This window comes from Nothoprocta perdicaria, unplaced genomic scaffold (genome assembly GCF_003342845.1).
Source record: "Nothoprocta perdicaria isolate Ctin4 unplaced genomic scaffold, notPer1 scaffold_67, whole genome shotgun sequence".
NCBI lineage: Eukaryota > Metazoa > Chordata > Aves > Tinamiformes > Tinamidae > Nothoprocta > Nothoprocta perdicaria.
In genome coordinates this window covers 2,333,654-2,349,341 of record NW_020455943.1, presented here as the reverse complement: position 1 = coordinate 2,349,341, position 15,688 = coordinate 2,333,654, and the positions used below count along the sequence as shown (strand labels likewise).

The following is a 15,688-nucleotide window of genomic DNA, read 5'->3' as shown; positions in this document are numbered from 1 at the left end:
TAGAAAGGAAACAGGTTAATTAAATAAAACAGCTATGTTTCCAGACAAAGATTTGACCCAAACCAATCATATGCCAGGTATTCCATAACAAAGACTTGACCCAATTTCTGAATTCAAATCTTGTTTTTATTATTTATTTAAATATTTTTACATTTTTATGAGCAAAAGTTTTTTTTTTTTTTGCATAAGCAATTATGTATTAAAAAAAAAAAAAGAAAAAAGAAAAGACCTCAGTGACTTGCTTGAAAGCTTTGTTAATATTCATCACCTAGGTTAAGGTTCTGAAGGAAATATAAAACTGACTTGGATATGTCTAAACTACATACTGAAATGCATCCTAGTTGCATTACACAGTGTAGCCCAGCAAAGGTATTCAGAGTCTGATTTAAACTTTATGCACACTTGGGGGCCTGTGATGACAGATACACAACAGCCATTAGTCAACCAGGGAGCCACCTTTGAAACTGAGAAGCACGTCTGAGTTCTCACCAGTTTCCAGGACTTAAACATCCTCTTAAGATGACAGGACTTAAGCTCCATCCTCTCAGAACCAACCTCCATTGCCTTTATGGATGGCGGATTCCCTCCTAAAAACTAGCCAAAGGACATGGCTCCATCTTTTTATTCAAATGGCCTAATGATTACAGCACCAGCTCAAGAATACAGAGACCCAGCCTCATTGGCTCAGTATGGAAACCTATTCCATATTTCAGAGAAAGTTGCCTATCATAAAACTCAAAGCAACTTTTGATAGGTCAACATTCCCTAACATTGGAGTTAAGGTATCATACAGCCAGGATCACTGCAGATAAGGGACAACAGCAGGCATCTTAAACCCTGCTGCTAATCATCTCAGTCACAAACTACAGGTATGGTAATTGCAAAAACTACCAGCACTAATAATAAAGAGATGAGAATTTGGAAACAAGCAAAGGGAAGGAATACATATTGACCGAGCCTGGCAGGCCGACAACTGGCTGAAGCAATCTCATGTTCAGATTGTCCTTACCGATCTCTTTTCTGAGATTTCAGGAAAAAAAATGGAAAAAAACACCTCTATTTAAAATGGAAATTTTATAAAAGGAATGAACGTAATGAACCGGCCAAGCTCCCCTTAATATCAGAATAAGTCAAATTAACTTTATTTATAAACTTCAGAAGATAGCAAGGGAACAAGTAAGAGCTAACCTACCTAACAAAAACATACCACGTCAAACTAATCTAACCTCTTTATATTAAGAAAATAAGATTTATGATGGAGTAAATGCACTAGGTGTCATAATCTGACTTGAGTGAGGCTTGTAACAGAGTTTCCAATTAATTTTTCAATTTTATAGTCAGTAAGTCTAAAGGAACTACTACAAAGTGAGGGGAAAAAAAATCTATGTTTTAGAACATAGATTTATAAATTTATAAATTTATAAAAATAATTCAATTTCAAACTAAGATGTACCGAGCAGAATTTCAGCCAGGATATGTTGTGAATATAGTACTATTCAAAATTTTTATTCACAATTTGTAAAACTAAATTGATTGTGCACTGTGTGTACAGATGTCAGAGACAGGAAGAGCACCAAGCATCTTGCACTGACAGCATCAGAGTTCAGAGTGATGCAGGAAACACAGAGCATGATGACTGGAAAAGGAAGGAGGCGGCAACTCTGCAGATCATTTGGAGAAAAACTGGTAAGTTTAAATCATTGCAAAAATTTAGCTTGGGTATTAGGAAAACCCTTCTTATTGCTCTAAAAGTGAAATACTAGAATAAACTGTCTAGGGAACTATGGAACTTCCACAGAGACCTGACCACCAGGTGTTAAAAATGATGTAGGATGAGCTGATTTTGCCTTGCTGCAGTAGGATATGCAATCCTTTTTCCTTTCAGTTCTTCTTTCTGTGATTTTTAACGTTTTCAAAGGAAATACAGTAACATACATATAGACTAGGAATACTGGTAATGAAGAACAGATACGACATGTCTTATTGTAAAGGACTGAAGGTTTTATATTTCAATATTGTATCAAGGAACATGTAGGACAGAGAAGTTAGAATAGTATTAATGATAAAACAAAATGCAGAAGTAATTCAAAGAAAAGCTGAAGTTAAAAAAAATCTTAGAATATATAAAATGGAATTCATTTGGCTATATTAGATATGTATGCCTATGATGAATGCTCATAATCTAAATATCCAGCATCTATATTCAGCAGAGAGAAACAGGCATTTCTAGTATACCAATCATCCCACCCTAAACAGCACACTTAATATTAGTCACATGCATCACCAGAACTAAAAATGACCTATTCTCTTTTCTGACTATAAAAAGGGGTTAGCTAATAGAGACATACAATGTTTAAACTTAGATGAGGTGGCTCGCTATCCTCATTATCATTATAAATTACAACCAGTTCAAGCACTCCGTGCTTCACTGATTACATGTTCCCAAAGAAAATCTCTCCATATCCTCTAAGTTCACTTACTGAACAAAGAGGAACTCCTATGATCACATAGACATGAGATGTGCTTCCTTGAAGAGCAAATAGAAAGTGAGATTAACATTAAAGATGAAGTTCTACTTTGGAAAGACAGAAATGTAACTAAAACAGGATTTCTCCATAAGCATTTCTGCAAGTCCACCAAAAAAAATGATAGTAAAGCCTGTCTCAGAGTCTTTTGTACTTGATGCACTAAATGAAAAGGGAAAAGATCACATTCTTAATGCTTTGAAGACTTTTCCTCATAGTAGGCTGCTTATACTAAGAGTATTCCCTCATACACAGTAAAGGAAAAAAAAATCGTAACAGATGGACCTCCATTTAGTTCAGTGCATAGTATTCATCATAAAATAATGAAAAAAAAAAAAAAAAAGAAAAACCTCTGTTGCTTGATTTTCAAACTAAGTACTCCTTGATTCAAAAGACAATCAAAGAACAGATAGCTTCCTAACATAAAGCTGAAGAACAAGAAATAACTGACATTAGAATTTATTCCATATGAGAAGATCAAAACATTCACTTTCTGGCCTTAATATCTATGGCTGGATAAGCAGCATTTTAAACATATTGCTTCTAAGTATAAAATGTGCTCTACGAATAGCCCAAGTATTATCTAAAACGTATTTTTCTTCAGATCAGATATTCCTTAAGAAAATAAAGTTTCATTTCTTATTATCTTCCTTTTCTTCATATAAGTCATAGTTTTATACTCAGCTTCAAATCAACATTTCTGAAATGCAAGTACATTCAAAATGCAAAAATGCAGATTGCAATCTCATGAAAAGTGCAGAATTTTAATTAGAGAGGATATTTCTAAGTGCCAGGCTGAACCAAGCATAAGCTGCTTTCTCCTGTTGTGAATCTCCACCCATTTGTGTTTTCTTTGAAGTCCAATAAATGAAGCCTGCATGCTTCTATTAAAAGCACAAGAAAGGCATTTATTATGTCACTAGGCTTAAAAAACTGTTTCAGACACAATGAAAAATACTTTCAAAACGGCACTAGTATAAGAGGAAAGGTTAAGAAGTGCATTGCTCAGGCAAGGTCTTCAAAGGGTTCCTACATCATTATATTTGAAAACAGATGGTATCTCAGTACTTGGAACTATCGTTTATGGACACCTACAATCTCAAATAAATCCCTTCTAATCCCACTCTTTTGTCTGATTTTTGTACTTTGATGGTAGCTGCAGGTGTCTTTCTCACATCATATTATTTTCTAACTATGAAGACACATGTGTAACCATGCAAACAACTACGGAATTCTTTTTTGCCCACTAAAAAACTATTAAAGCACAAAGCTTTTTTCTTCATGATATTAAATAATATTGTTTTCTCTTCTCATTCACATTCATTTTGCAGGGTCTCACTCTGAAGTTATTTGCACAGGTTAACTTACACAGCGTGAAGCTATGAGATGGCAATCATTCACCTGTGTACTAGTTGTATAGTGGTCTAGGTGTACTAGGCTCCTAAATACCCTCACTTTCTTTCTCTTAATACAAATCAAACTACATATTAATGCTATGCCACATTAATACATTATTATAACATAATGAATAATGAGAAACATGTATATTAATAGCTAATATTAGATACTTTCATTATCACAGCTGACAAATCTATTGTATCATCTGGTACAGTTACAATCAATTCCATATATTTTGCAAACATAAACAGTGGCATCTGGTCCTGTGGGTCTGGTCCTCAGATGTTTACATATGGAACAGGACAGGTGTAAAAATAAGTCCACACAAATGTTTTTGTGACATCCACACACGACATTTGAATTCACCAGTGGTATAAAAAGAAAAAGTCACCAAGTATATGTGAAACAAATGCATAGGTTCTAGTGGAAAGATCTGGAGACTGATATTACAAACAAAAATGGCATCTAATATTTTGTTACAATACCAGAACTCTGGCACTTGGAAAAAACACATTGAAATATAAAGTATGATCATACCTGAAACTTCACAAGGTTTATGGGATTTCTGAAATTTTCTTTTAAATTCTTCATTCCTGTATATGAGGTGTGGTTTGTTATGTTCTTCTTCATGTTCATCTCCATCTGCTTTCATCAGAGGTTCTAAAAAATATTCACCATCATGTGTCTTAAAGGTGCCCATCTGAAAGTACAAAATTTACTGATTTATAGTCCACTGAAAATACCAACATAAAACACAATTTTCATGCATATAATAAATTATCTATGATAACTTTTAAAAATTACTGAAAATAAACTTGCACTTGAGACACAGGAAATCCCCTAGAAGGAAGAGAGATGGGAGCTGGAGGGCAGCAGGAAGAGAAGTAGAGAAGTTTACTTCCAGAGACTTGACCCACCAGGAGATCTCATTAAAAAGCCCGCCATACTTATTAGTAAGGCATCATATATATATTTGGATATATAATCTCCAAAAAGGTTAATGAAATAAGAGAAATCACAAAAGCAAAAAGAGTTTAGGTATAACCAAGCAAGACCAACTGAGAATTACGCAAAGAGGCAAGTGGAAGGGATCAACAACCCCAGAGTTTGAGTGTTGTCAGAATTCTAGATGGAGTTGGTGCCTTCTCTCCCTTTCCTTCATATAAATTACAAATTCCCTTTCTTCTAAAACTGCATTTTTATCATGTATTAGTAACTGTGTTAACCTGATGTTCTTTTCTTTTTCTTTTTTTTTTTTAAAGGGACTTTGAAACTATTTCCAGGAATTCAAAGTTGATAGTTTAATAGGTTTTTCTCCCCACCTTGATTTTTTTTCCTCTAGAAGACCTACAGATAATTACATACCAGAACCAAAGAAACTTGATTTCTCACTGAAACACATCCATAGGGAAAAACTTCAAACTTTAAGCTTCTTTTTCCCCCCTGCAAGGTATTCAATTAAGAAAACCAAACCTGGAATCTTTTTTTCCTTTCTGGACTTCTAACCGCAGCCATAGTTTCTATGGCTGAAGTGTTTACCTCATAAAATCCCGAACAGCACAAGGTGAACAGACAGAAGATGCACAGAGCCAGGAAGATTTTCTAAGATTCATGTTACTTTTGTGTCAATTAGGAACAAAGTCCAAACCACTAAAACAGGATAAGTCTGATTCATCTATGAACACTGATATGCTAATTTCTTTTTTTCTCCTGTTGTGCTCTAAACCTATTGTAATTCTAGACAACAGAGACATTTAAAATATGCGTAGATTTTAAGAAAACAAAAAATTAACTGCTACTGCTTTATCATCCATACTTTATTTCTCCTCCTTCTAATATCTGGAACATCTACTTTGCATTGGTTTCTTCAATAGTTTTTCTCAATGAACGGGCTTTCTGATTTTACAAGGAAAGGGCTTCAGAAGCCTACAAGAAGTGCACAACTACATGCATAGCAGCACAGAGCACATAAGCAGAGAGTTTGTTCTACATTTTAAAGTAAACTCATCCCCCAGAATATCAGACTTCCACTGGAAAAGGTGGACTGCAACAATCAGACTACATTTCTCTACCATTTCACATTCCAAAAGTCACTAATCAGCTTTTAAGTGAATTTGAACACCGAAAAATCCCACTGAGATTGCTGACCCCCCACGCAGACAATCAAGTGCCAAAGAATGTCTTGAGCAGCTACAGGTGATAAATTCCTAAGAATTTCAAGCCATATTTCTGTCCCTATCCAGGATGGGAAGAATTAGCATGAGACATCCTGACTGACCTAAGCCAATTCAAGATTTCTTGCTCTCTGACAGAGGTATTCCCCCTCCTCTGGATATGCACTCCCACCATCACTAACACTGTAAAACAACTCCTCTGTCCAGATAAAATCTATTCTAATATGTAATCAAACAAAGTAATATGTAATCAAACAAAGGAAAGACATCAAAAACTTACAGTGTTTTGTAAATACAGACAGCTCTAAGGGAGGAATTTTACATTATGTTCCACAGTTTCGGAATTATTTTACAGTATCTTTTGTTTTAAGCCCAGGTACCATGTTGTCCTTAAGCCATAAGATTAATCTGATGTTTTGTTGCTGCTTGGGCTAACTATTTTAGAATAAAAGGAGCTGGGTCCTTCACGCTTGTCCTCACTCTGGCCCAGTGGTCCTCATACGGTACCATCTTGATCATCATTGATCAACTATGTTGAGGAGACAGGTCAATCAAGAGCCATAATTGTCACAAACTCTCCTTCTCTGCTTAATGACCTCTCTCCTCATCAACAACGTATAGATAAATAAGAACCAACTGTGGCAGCTTACGGGTTAGGAAGTCTTCCCACCAGCAACCTATGACAATGTACTTTTGCACACTCTCCATCCAAGCTGAAACGATCTCTTTATATGTGAGAATGCCAAAAAGAGATTAAAATAAACGTGCTGCCTCTAGTCTATGAAGAGTACACTGTATTAGTCATTTAAAATCCAAGCGGAGTCTACAATTTATTCCACAAATGTCACTGGCATAAATTTATAGTGCAATGTTAACCTAAAAGGAATCTAAGCTTTTCAGACAGCAGCGCACAGATATGGTTGGGTTCGGATCAATGAATGGAAATCTGGATTTCCGAAGGCATATGAGAAAGATGAGAGTTAGAGAAAGCGAAACCAAGTTTGAAGTCATCAGCACAAAATCTCCAATTTCATTACAAGAACTGAAGTTGGATTTTGATTAGCCACACATGGTTATCTCCTCATCTTCCTTATTATTAATAGGCCTACAAAAATTCAGCGGCCAGCTACACTGTTCTGCCTGTTTCACACCTCATTCAGGGATATAACACTGGTGACAGTGTCTGGTCAGATACTGGCGACAGAGGCTGCTGATATAAATGGAGCTCTTCATGTGAATTAGGCACCTAAGGCAATGGGCTGTGAGATCCAAGAGAAAAACTAAATTTTTGGTAAAATCAAAGTCATTTATAAGATATACAGAGGCAGGTTGCTGAAACAGGAGCCCAAGTATTTGCAGGAAATGAAATCAGAAATCAGCTGGATTTTCTTATCATCTACAGATGCCTCTCCAATCAAATAACAAGAAAACAGCCCCAAACATTCTATTGCTATTCTTGGATAAAGAGGTAAAAGTCCATCTTAAAGATTTCTTCAGTAAAAGTGGAGAACCAAATTGAAAACAGGCTCTTGCACATGATAAAGAAGTGGTCCAAAGTAAGAAAGCAGGAGCACTTTCCAGGACTATACATATGCAGAGATATGAGGCAATTAGGAGAAAACCCACATAAGGTAATTTATGACCTTGATTTAAAATACTCTGAATGAGTTAAGTCACTTGAATATATTAAAACCCAGGTTTAATGGTTCAACACAGATATTCATTATCAATGGTCTTAATGGTTTCCAGTGGCTTACAGCTTAATCAATGTATTTGCTCTATTCCAAGAGTAGTAGAAATAAATATTGCATAATTTATGGTTAAAGTATGTACCATACTCATAGACAAATTACATCCTTGTGTATAACAGCAACTTGGAAGAACACATGGAAAACATAAGAAAAGTAGAGCAGGTTTCAGAAACATGGAATTAACTTTATGTCTAATCTAACTTGCAATTGTAGAATTGGAAAGGTTTCAGAAAAATAGAATGATAGAAGTTTTAGAAAACATGACTCTAAACTGGCAGACTCCTTCCAGGTAAGCACCACTCCTGTGCCTTGGTCTGCTTCATGCCCTCAGAGTACGATTTGTTAACTCAAAAACTTGCAAGTAGTTTATATCAAGGATACTTTCACGGTCAAAGCAAATTATGAAACTCCTTCTTTTTGTATTATTCACCAACTCTGCTGCATTCATTCAAAGTTCTTCTGAATCATGTGAGAAGCCCTTTACCCTCCTCTGCCAGCTCCACTACTACAACGTTTTCTAATGAAAGACTTAAGCAGCACAGCCTAATTAGTTCACAGAAGAAAAAAGCATTAGGGGTTATCTGATCAAGATACACTGCCAACATCTGGAAAAGAGGTTTCCACTAGCAGATAATTCGGCTAGAAAAATGACAAGATGTACTGATTGTGAGCTAGCATTATATTAATTCAAACCAGACATAATAAAATTAACAAAATAAAAATAACACAAACACTGGTTCAATGACGGGGAAAAATAGCTCTAGCAAGAAAAAATGTCAGCTGGTAGAACACCTTTTAAAGTGATCAGAAACAACACTGTATTGGAAATTATTTAAAACAAATGGAGTAAAATGCTAAAGACAGCAAAAACATCTTTCACTGCAAGTTGAGCAGTGTGACCTACCTTTACACTTGCTCATAAATTCTGTGATCCCAAGATTTCCTTAGCAGATCCTAAATCACCCCTTTTGAAACTTGAGCACAGTTGGTAAAGCACCTGTGTATGCTCAGAAGTGTTCTATGCTGGGAAGCAAGGCACCTAGTCATGGGTTAAATGCAATTTCATAATTCTATATTGCAGCTTAAATTGCAGGTTAACCCCTAAAGACTCAGTGTCCTCAGAACATGCCCAGCCTGACCACACTGATATCTGTGGTACTGACCCCAGCCCCCTACCAGGCAAGTTAATTTTACAAAGCAGCACAGAGAAAGCAGGGATTCCATCGAGCACCACAGCACTCGGTGGAAAACCTGGTTCCAGGTATCCTGTTCAACACTTTGTAGGGCTAAACTAGGCAAAAAGAAGCTTCCTGAAGCCTAGTAAAGGCAGCATTCCAGAAGTAACAACAATAAAATATAAAGATAGCAGGTAATCAGAAAGAATATTACAATAACAATGTCAAAAACAGCTGGAAAGAGCAGGTAAAAAAGCCTGCAGGGAATAGAGGAATAACAAGATTCATTGGACCTGGAGGCACTAACAGGCTGATTTATTTATTGTTAACTTCGTATATGATTTACAGTGAATAAACCAGACTTTAAAGTTGCTGCTCTGCAATATCTATTGGAATTGGCAAAAGGAGATGCATACAGACATGGAGATTTTTCTCACATATGTGAAGAAACTGTCATTAACCTAAGTACCCTTCTGGAACACAGACCTATAGAATCATGGTCATATTTTGGAGGAAACCTCATCGTGTAACCTCTTCAGTGACTGCCAAGCAAATTCACATTTGCAGCTTATCTCTGCTTAAAGAGAACTTGTGGCTTTGATGTTTTAAGTACCTGCAGAACCCCCTTTCATTCTCACTGGCAAGTGAGGGGCTCCAAAAGGGCCTTTCAACTTCACATGAGTCATCGGGAAGTTACCACTCAAGTTCACAGTCCACACAAGCTCTGACTAGATTTTGACCTTGTTAGAGTCAACCAGGTAACATCTAGGGTGCTTTTTTCAATATATGCATTCTCTAAGAGTATGATCTTTTGTAGTCTCAGCCTTTGCTACTTTAATCTTAACATGTACTACATAAGAGTAAAGCAGTACAAATGAAATTACTGCAGATACATTATCTCACTTGGAAAAACCATCTATTCCCTAAGACCACAGTCTCCTGGGATCCATAAAGGCTAAACTTTTGACTGTCACATGGGGCTAGAGGTATTACATTTAATCCAAAATTAAGAAGGGTGTAAGAAGGGCAATTCAGGTAGCACTGCAGGTAAAAAGGCAGGGACATATACTGAAAGTCAAACCTTATATCTGAGGCTAAGTTGTGCTAGTGAAGGATGCCAGTGGATGCCATTAGTAGTACTGAAATTTTTAACTGAAGTACTGACAGATATCGCTTGGGATACCTATATGACAAGTGAAACAGAACTAATAAGAAGACGACAGCAAGTTAGTTAGTCAGCACTAATAAGGTTTGATTTATTGAGACAGGATCAGTGATTGTCTTGTGCTAACATTTTAGTCTGATTTTTCCCATAGGTTAAGATAGAATCTCCATGTTAGAAAGATAAAATCTTTAAAAAAGGCTAACAAATGTGAACTGACCACTGAAAACTAAAAAAATTAATCTGCTTTTCAGATTCAGAGATTTAGGGATTAATGTTTTAGAAACATTAGCCTGTAGGTCAAAATATTAAGTTATCTAAACTGAAGTGTATTTTCCAGTTACAAATAATCTCTCTTCAGAAGAATCGCTGTAGTTTAACTCACTGTCGTGGTTAGTATTAAGCAGCACTAACTGAAGGGGCTAGCACAGCAGCAAGTATCACGAGGCTGTTACCTGTACTGCAGTTCCACAATTCCACTGGCTAGGCCAGTAACAGTTTCCAGCTCTTGCCCACATTTTTAAGCTAAACAATTTAAAACTTCAGTCCAACAACTTTCAGAATTGCCTGCTTTTCCTGGAGAGGAACCACTGCACTCGCACATAGTAGCTGATACAACTGTTTTCAAAAATCTCACAGAAAGGTGAAGCGCTGACCCATGCTAATAAAACACAAACACAACCTCTTGCACTGAGGAAATTCTGCAGATCCAGGCTGAGGTCCACACTCCTCCTGCTCTCCAAACACAGCCTGACACGCACTGAGGGAGCGTCGCAAAGGGGCTGCCTGGGGCAGCAGGACCATCCCGGCACGCAGAGCTCGTCATCTCCAGGAGCTGCATTGGAACCAAGCAGTGCTGCTTTCCCAGGAAGCTGCCAGATGGCAGATTCATAAGAACGGATTCACAGGTCCTTCCCCATTCCTAACTTTTGCAAGTCACTGAGCACATGAAGATGCTCTCTGTACGTGACTGCACACCCAAAGGGACATGAGTCTGCTCCTTCCTTACCTCTTCTTTCCTCACACATGAATCTCTTTTGCATTTAGGTATTCTCCCTGCTCACATAAACAAAGGTTAACTGTCCCCAGAGTCTTTCAACATTACCTTGACCACCAAGGAAATAACCCCCCAGCTTCTCAAGGGACTAAGCAACCTGTTTCTATAGCATTCACGTGTAAAAAACAAAGTTTCTTCTTTGTTTAGGGCTTTCTACAAATTGAAGGATGTTTCTAGTTATTAATGATGATTAATCTCCTTTACACTCCCTTACACCACAATACCGACCCCTGATACACTCCCTGATAACTCTCTTACATCACGATACTCTGTCCATAATATTTCCTTGTCAATCAACTTGTAAAGATCGTAAATTCTCAAAAGTTAAATGAATGTTTTTACCTCTTTGATTTTGCTGTCTGGATAATGTCTGAGAGGTCACTTTAGTCCACATGCAGCCAGTGACATCCTCAGCAGATCTTGTTCCCCATGTTTGTAGGAAGCTAAAATTGACTAATGCAGTAAAAGCAAAAGAGATATAGAACTTAGGGAAATAAAGTGAAATAAAAAGTGTGAAATTTTAAAGACTACTCTAAAGATGCAAGAAACGTGATCAGATGTGCAAGGAGGCACCCAGGCCATCACTCCAAATGACCTTCTGCCTTTGACAGCATCCCAAACTTCCCTAATTAGAGACTCGCTCCTCGCAATTACTACCGACTCCCTGCTGACCTTCTAACCTCCCTTGGCCACTTGCATCCCTGAACCTTGGGCAGGCTCCAAAACGCAGAGCAACCAAAGCGCACACAGGGTGCCAGGAGGCAGTAAGCAACAGTCCACGGTGCTCCGGGGTGCACAAGCTCAGAGGAGAGCAGAGCTCGAAGGCGAGAACACACAGGGAGAACCTGTGAGTGCAAACAAAACAAAGAGGAGGAAGTTGGGAAGTGGCAGCGAGGTTGTGATCACAGTGAGAGCAGGGGCTGGAGGAGGAGAACTACAGGAATGTGAGTGCACGTAGCTGAGGAACCAGCTACGTAGCTGGTTTAACTTCAGATCACTCTCAGGCAGATCTTCAGAGCAATTTTTAAAACTATGTTGTTAATTTTCCTTTTATCTTTTTTTCCCAAGTCCAAGATCTCTTTTTCTTCCTAACTTTTACAGCATTGGTCTACAGTGTTACCTTCATATCACACAATTGGAGGATATACCCAATAAGTCAAATCAATCTCTTCTATTTTAATTTCCACACACCAAATTCAAGGTCTGCATGGAAGAAAGCAATTTTACAAGAACAAGGAATTTTACTTTAAAATACATATATAATAATAGGCTGCCTAAAGTGACTGCATCACAATCTAGTTTCTGGCTTCTTCTCTAGCAACGAATTTGGCCTCAGCATGAGTCCCTTGTATATTTGCATTTTTTTTCCTTGAAGGATGGTACAAGTCAATAAAAGAACAGTAAATGACTAAATTATTCTTGCACGTCCCACAGCAGCAGCAGCAGCACCACAATGTGCTCTGCTTCTTTGCAGATTTGCCAGCTGGGCGAAGACCTGTCCTCCCCACGACCGTGTCTGCTTGGCACAAGGTGGAGTGAGCAGTAAAAGGAGGTCCTGAGAGCACTGGGACAGCAAAGCCTTTGCAGGTCGGTGGCACTGACAGGGCACTCAGAAGGGTGGGCAACAACGGAAGGTCTGAAGGCCAACTGGAGAGAGATGAAGTTTCCAAGGCTCATCTAGAAGAGGTAATGGTTTCACCTGCTGGCACTCAAGGATTTTTGAGTAAAGATTGTCTTATACACATGGGAACGTGCAAGCAAAGGCGGCAAGTTGGACAGAAGCAGAGCAATCATTATTAAAGAGAAGAAGAGGGTCTTCAGATTTGAAAATGGCTAAATAGTAGGCATTTTGGAAAACTTTTAAGTGGGATAAGTATACATTTTTCAGGGACGTGATTTTCAGTTCATGTAGTACCTTCAAGTAATGCAACATAGTAGTTCATGGGGAGAGAATTAAAAGAGGTAGAATAAAGTCATGAAAAGAGTTCTTAAAACTTCTCACATTTATTCTGTGTAATCTATTACACTAACCTCAACTCCATGGTATAGAAGCATCTACTAGAACATGAAGCAACATGAAGAACCTCACTGACAAGTGATTTTTCCTTCTTTTTTTCCTGCTTCCTCTGAGAGTTATGTTGCAATGTAGTGGGGGTACTGGTATTGTTTCAGATTTCAAATGAGTTTTGTATAATGCACACCAGAACCAACAAGACTTGCTTCTAAATTAAGATATACAGGCCCAAAGTTTGCTGAATATGCAATGTTCTAGAATCACAGAGTCACAGACTGGCTGAGGTTGGAAGGGACCTTTGGTCCAACCCTGCTACACAAGCAGCATCAGCTAAAGCACGTGGCACAGAATCACATCCAGGCAGGATTTGAAGACTGCCAGAGAAGGAGACTCCACAACCTCTTAGGCAACCTGTTCCAGGGCTCTGTCACTCCCACAACCAAAAAGTTTTTCCTCAAAATCACAAAGAACTTCCTGTGCTTCAGTTTGCAGCTGTTGCCCAGCGATGGAACAAGAGGTGGGATTGAAAAGAATCCACCCCCCTTCTCCTGACACCCTCTGTCAAGGTATCTCAGCTTTCTCTTTCTTAGGCTAAGCAGATCCAGCTCTGTCAGCCCATCCTCCAACCCCCTAAGCATCTTTGCAGCTCTGCACTGCACTCTCTCCAGCAGTTCCACATCTCTCTTGTACTGGGGAGCCCAGAACTGGACACCATGTTTGCTTCTTCAGCAATTCCAGAGGACTAGCTCAAGTCTACAGGACAACCTCAGTCCCGCAGAGGTTGTATACCACACATCAAAGAATAAGCACTGACCAGTGGACAGATCTCACACCTGTACTTTCCTGGGTGGCTTAAAAATAAAAAAGACACAACCTCAATTAAAATATACACTAATAATTACAACACCAGGAGTGCAGCTGAACTGAATCTGAGTGGCTGGACTAGCAACAATTGTAGCTTTTGCTCCTATTTCTCCTAGTATTTGAAGGGAACAGTGACGTGGTAAAGCACTAGATATTGTGTTTCGTTGTTTCTAACCACAAAACTATAAACTGTATCAACGTGGTACAACTGTTTTAATAGACAGTTCTGAGATACTATTTCTTCATTATCATTTTAAAAAACATGAGGCGTTAGTAAGTGTTATGAATGGACAAGTAAAGAACGCCTACCCACAGAGCTTGGATTTGTTTGCTCAATTCAATTCTTAAGTAAAGCAGCTCTTTACAGTCACACTGCCACTGAAGTCATCAGGAAACTTCCCATTCCCTTACACAGAAGCATGACTCGAGCACTAACACACACCTATTACACCGTGGCACATCTCCAAGGCATCACTGAAAGCAGAAGCATCAGCACCAGCCTCTCATCGTCTCAAGCACCATTATTCCTTCACTTTCAACCATATAATATCCACTGGCTAAAAACACGTAATTGATGCTGACTGAGAGCATCATTTAATCAAAACAATAGCTTGCTGTGTTTCTGAGGCATCTTTTTTCCCTCTGTTACAATGCTGTGGGTGTCAGGAGTTACACCAAGCAACGCTACCACGGGCCAGCCACAGATCCTTGGACAGCAGCGTTTGTACCTCCCGCCAGAGGGGACTCATCGTGACTGCAAAGCTAAGGCCAAGACATGTCATGACCAACTACTTGGAAAGGCGCCTGAGAATTTCCAGCTCAGCTCCGCGGCAAAGGCCTCCATCCCACTCTGCTTTCCCTGGGAAGGGGAGGCCGGAGGCGGGCGACGCGCGGAGCAGGCGCCACGCTTACCAAGCCCCCGCAGATGCTGAGGACGGCCGTGTGCGCGCGGCGCGCGTTGACGTGGCCCCGGTAGAAGCAGTGGCGCAGGTCGGCGGCGCGGCGCTGCCGTGGGGCGCCCACGTGCGCCACGCGGAACCGCGCCGCGATGAAGGCCGCCTCGGCGCTCAGGTTGAGCTGGAAGCGCTGCCCGTAGGCGCGCAGCTCGTAGAGCGCCCGCCCCGCCGCCGGCTCCGGCGGCGCCTCCGCGCTCCGCTTCCTGCGCCGGTAGTGCTGCGTGTGCGGGAAGACCTCGCCGAACTCGTTCACTCGCACGGGCGTCACTATTTCGTAGGAGGCGAGCTGCTTCACTAGGGTCTCTGCAACGGAGAGCGGGAGAATCCGCCTTACCGGCGGGCAGGCGCGCAGGGCGGCGGGGCACACGCGGTCCCTGCAGCCTCCCCTCCGCACCCAGCGCATCCCCGCTCCGAGGCAGGGCGGCAGCCCCGGCCTGCCCCGGCACAAGCGCCCAAGGGGCAGCCTCGCCGGGCGCCCGCTGCCCCTCTCCGCCCTCCCCGAGAGGCGCCCGCCGCGGCAGCAGCTCCAACCGCGCCAGGGGCACCGCGGGCCGGCGGGGCGAGGGGCAGCCCAGCCGAGCCCAGCCGAGCCCAGCCCAGCCGAGCCCAGCC

General features: G+C 40.2%; 1 protein-coding gene across 1 annotated transcript in view; it reads right to left on the bottom strand.

The window, feature by feature from the left end:
• The window catches only part of ADAMTS20 (ADAM metallopeptidase with thrombospondin type 1 motif 20), a 94,860-nt gene extending 79,381 nt beyond the window's left edge, over nt 1-15,479 (bottom strand). Inside the window, exons 1-2 of the mRNA XM_026050272.1 lie at nt 15,033-15,479; nt 4,461-4,623 (exon numbers count right to left, since the gene is read on the bottom strand). Of these exons, the coding sequence (XP_025906057.1) occupies nt 4,461-4,623; nt 15,033-15,479 (610 nt within the window). The remainder of the gene's footprint in view (nt 1-4,460; nt 4,624-15,032) is intronic.
• Nucleotides 15,480-15,688: the final 209 nt, after the last annotated feature.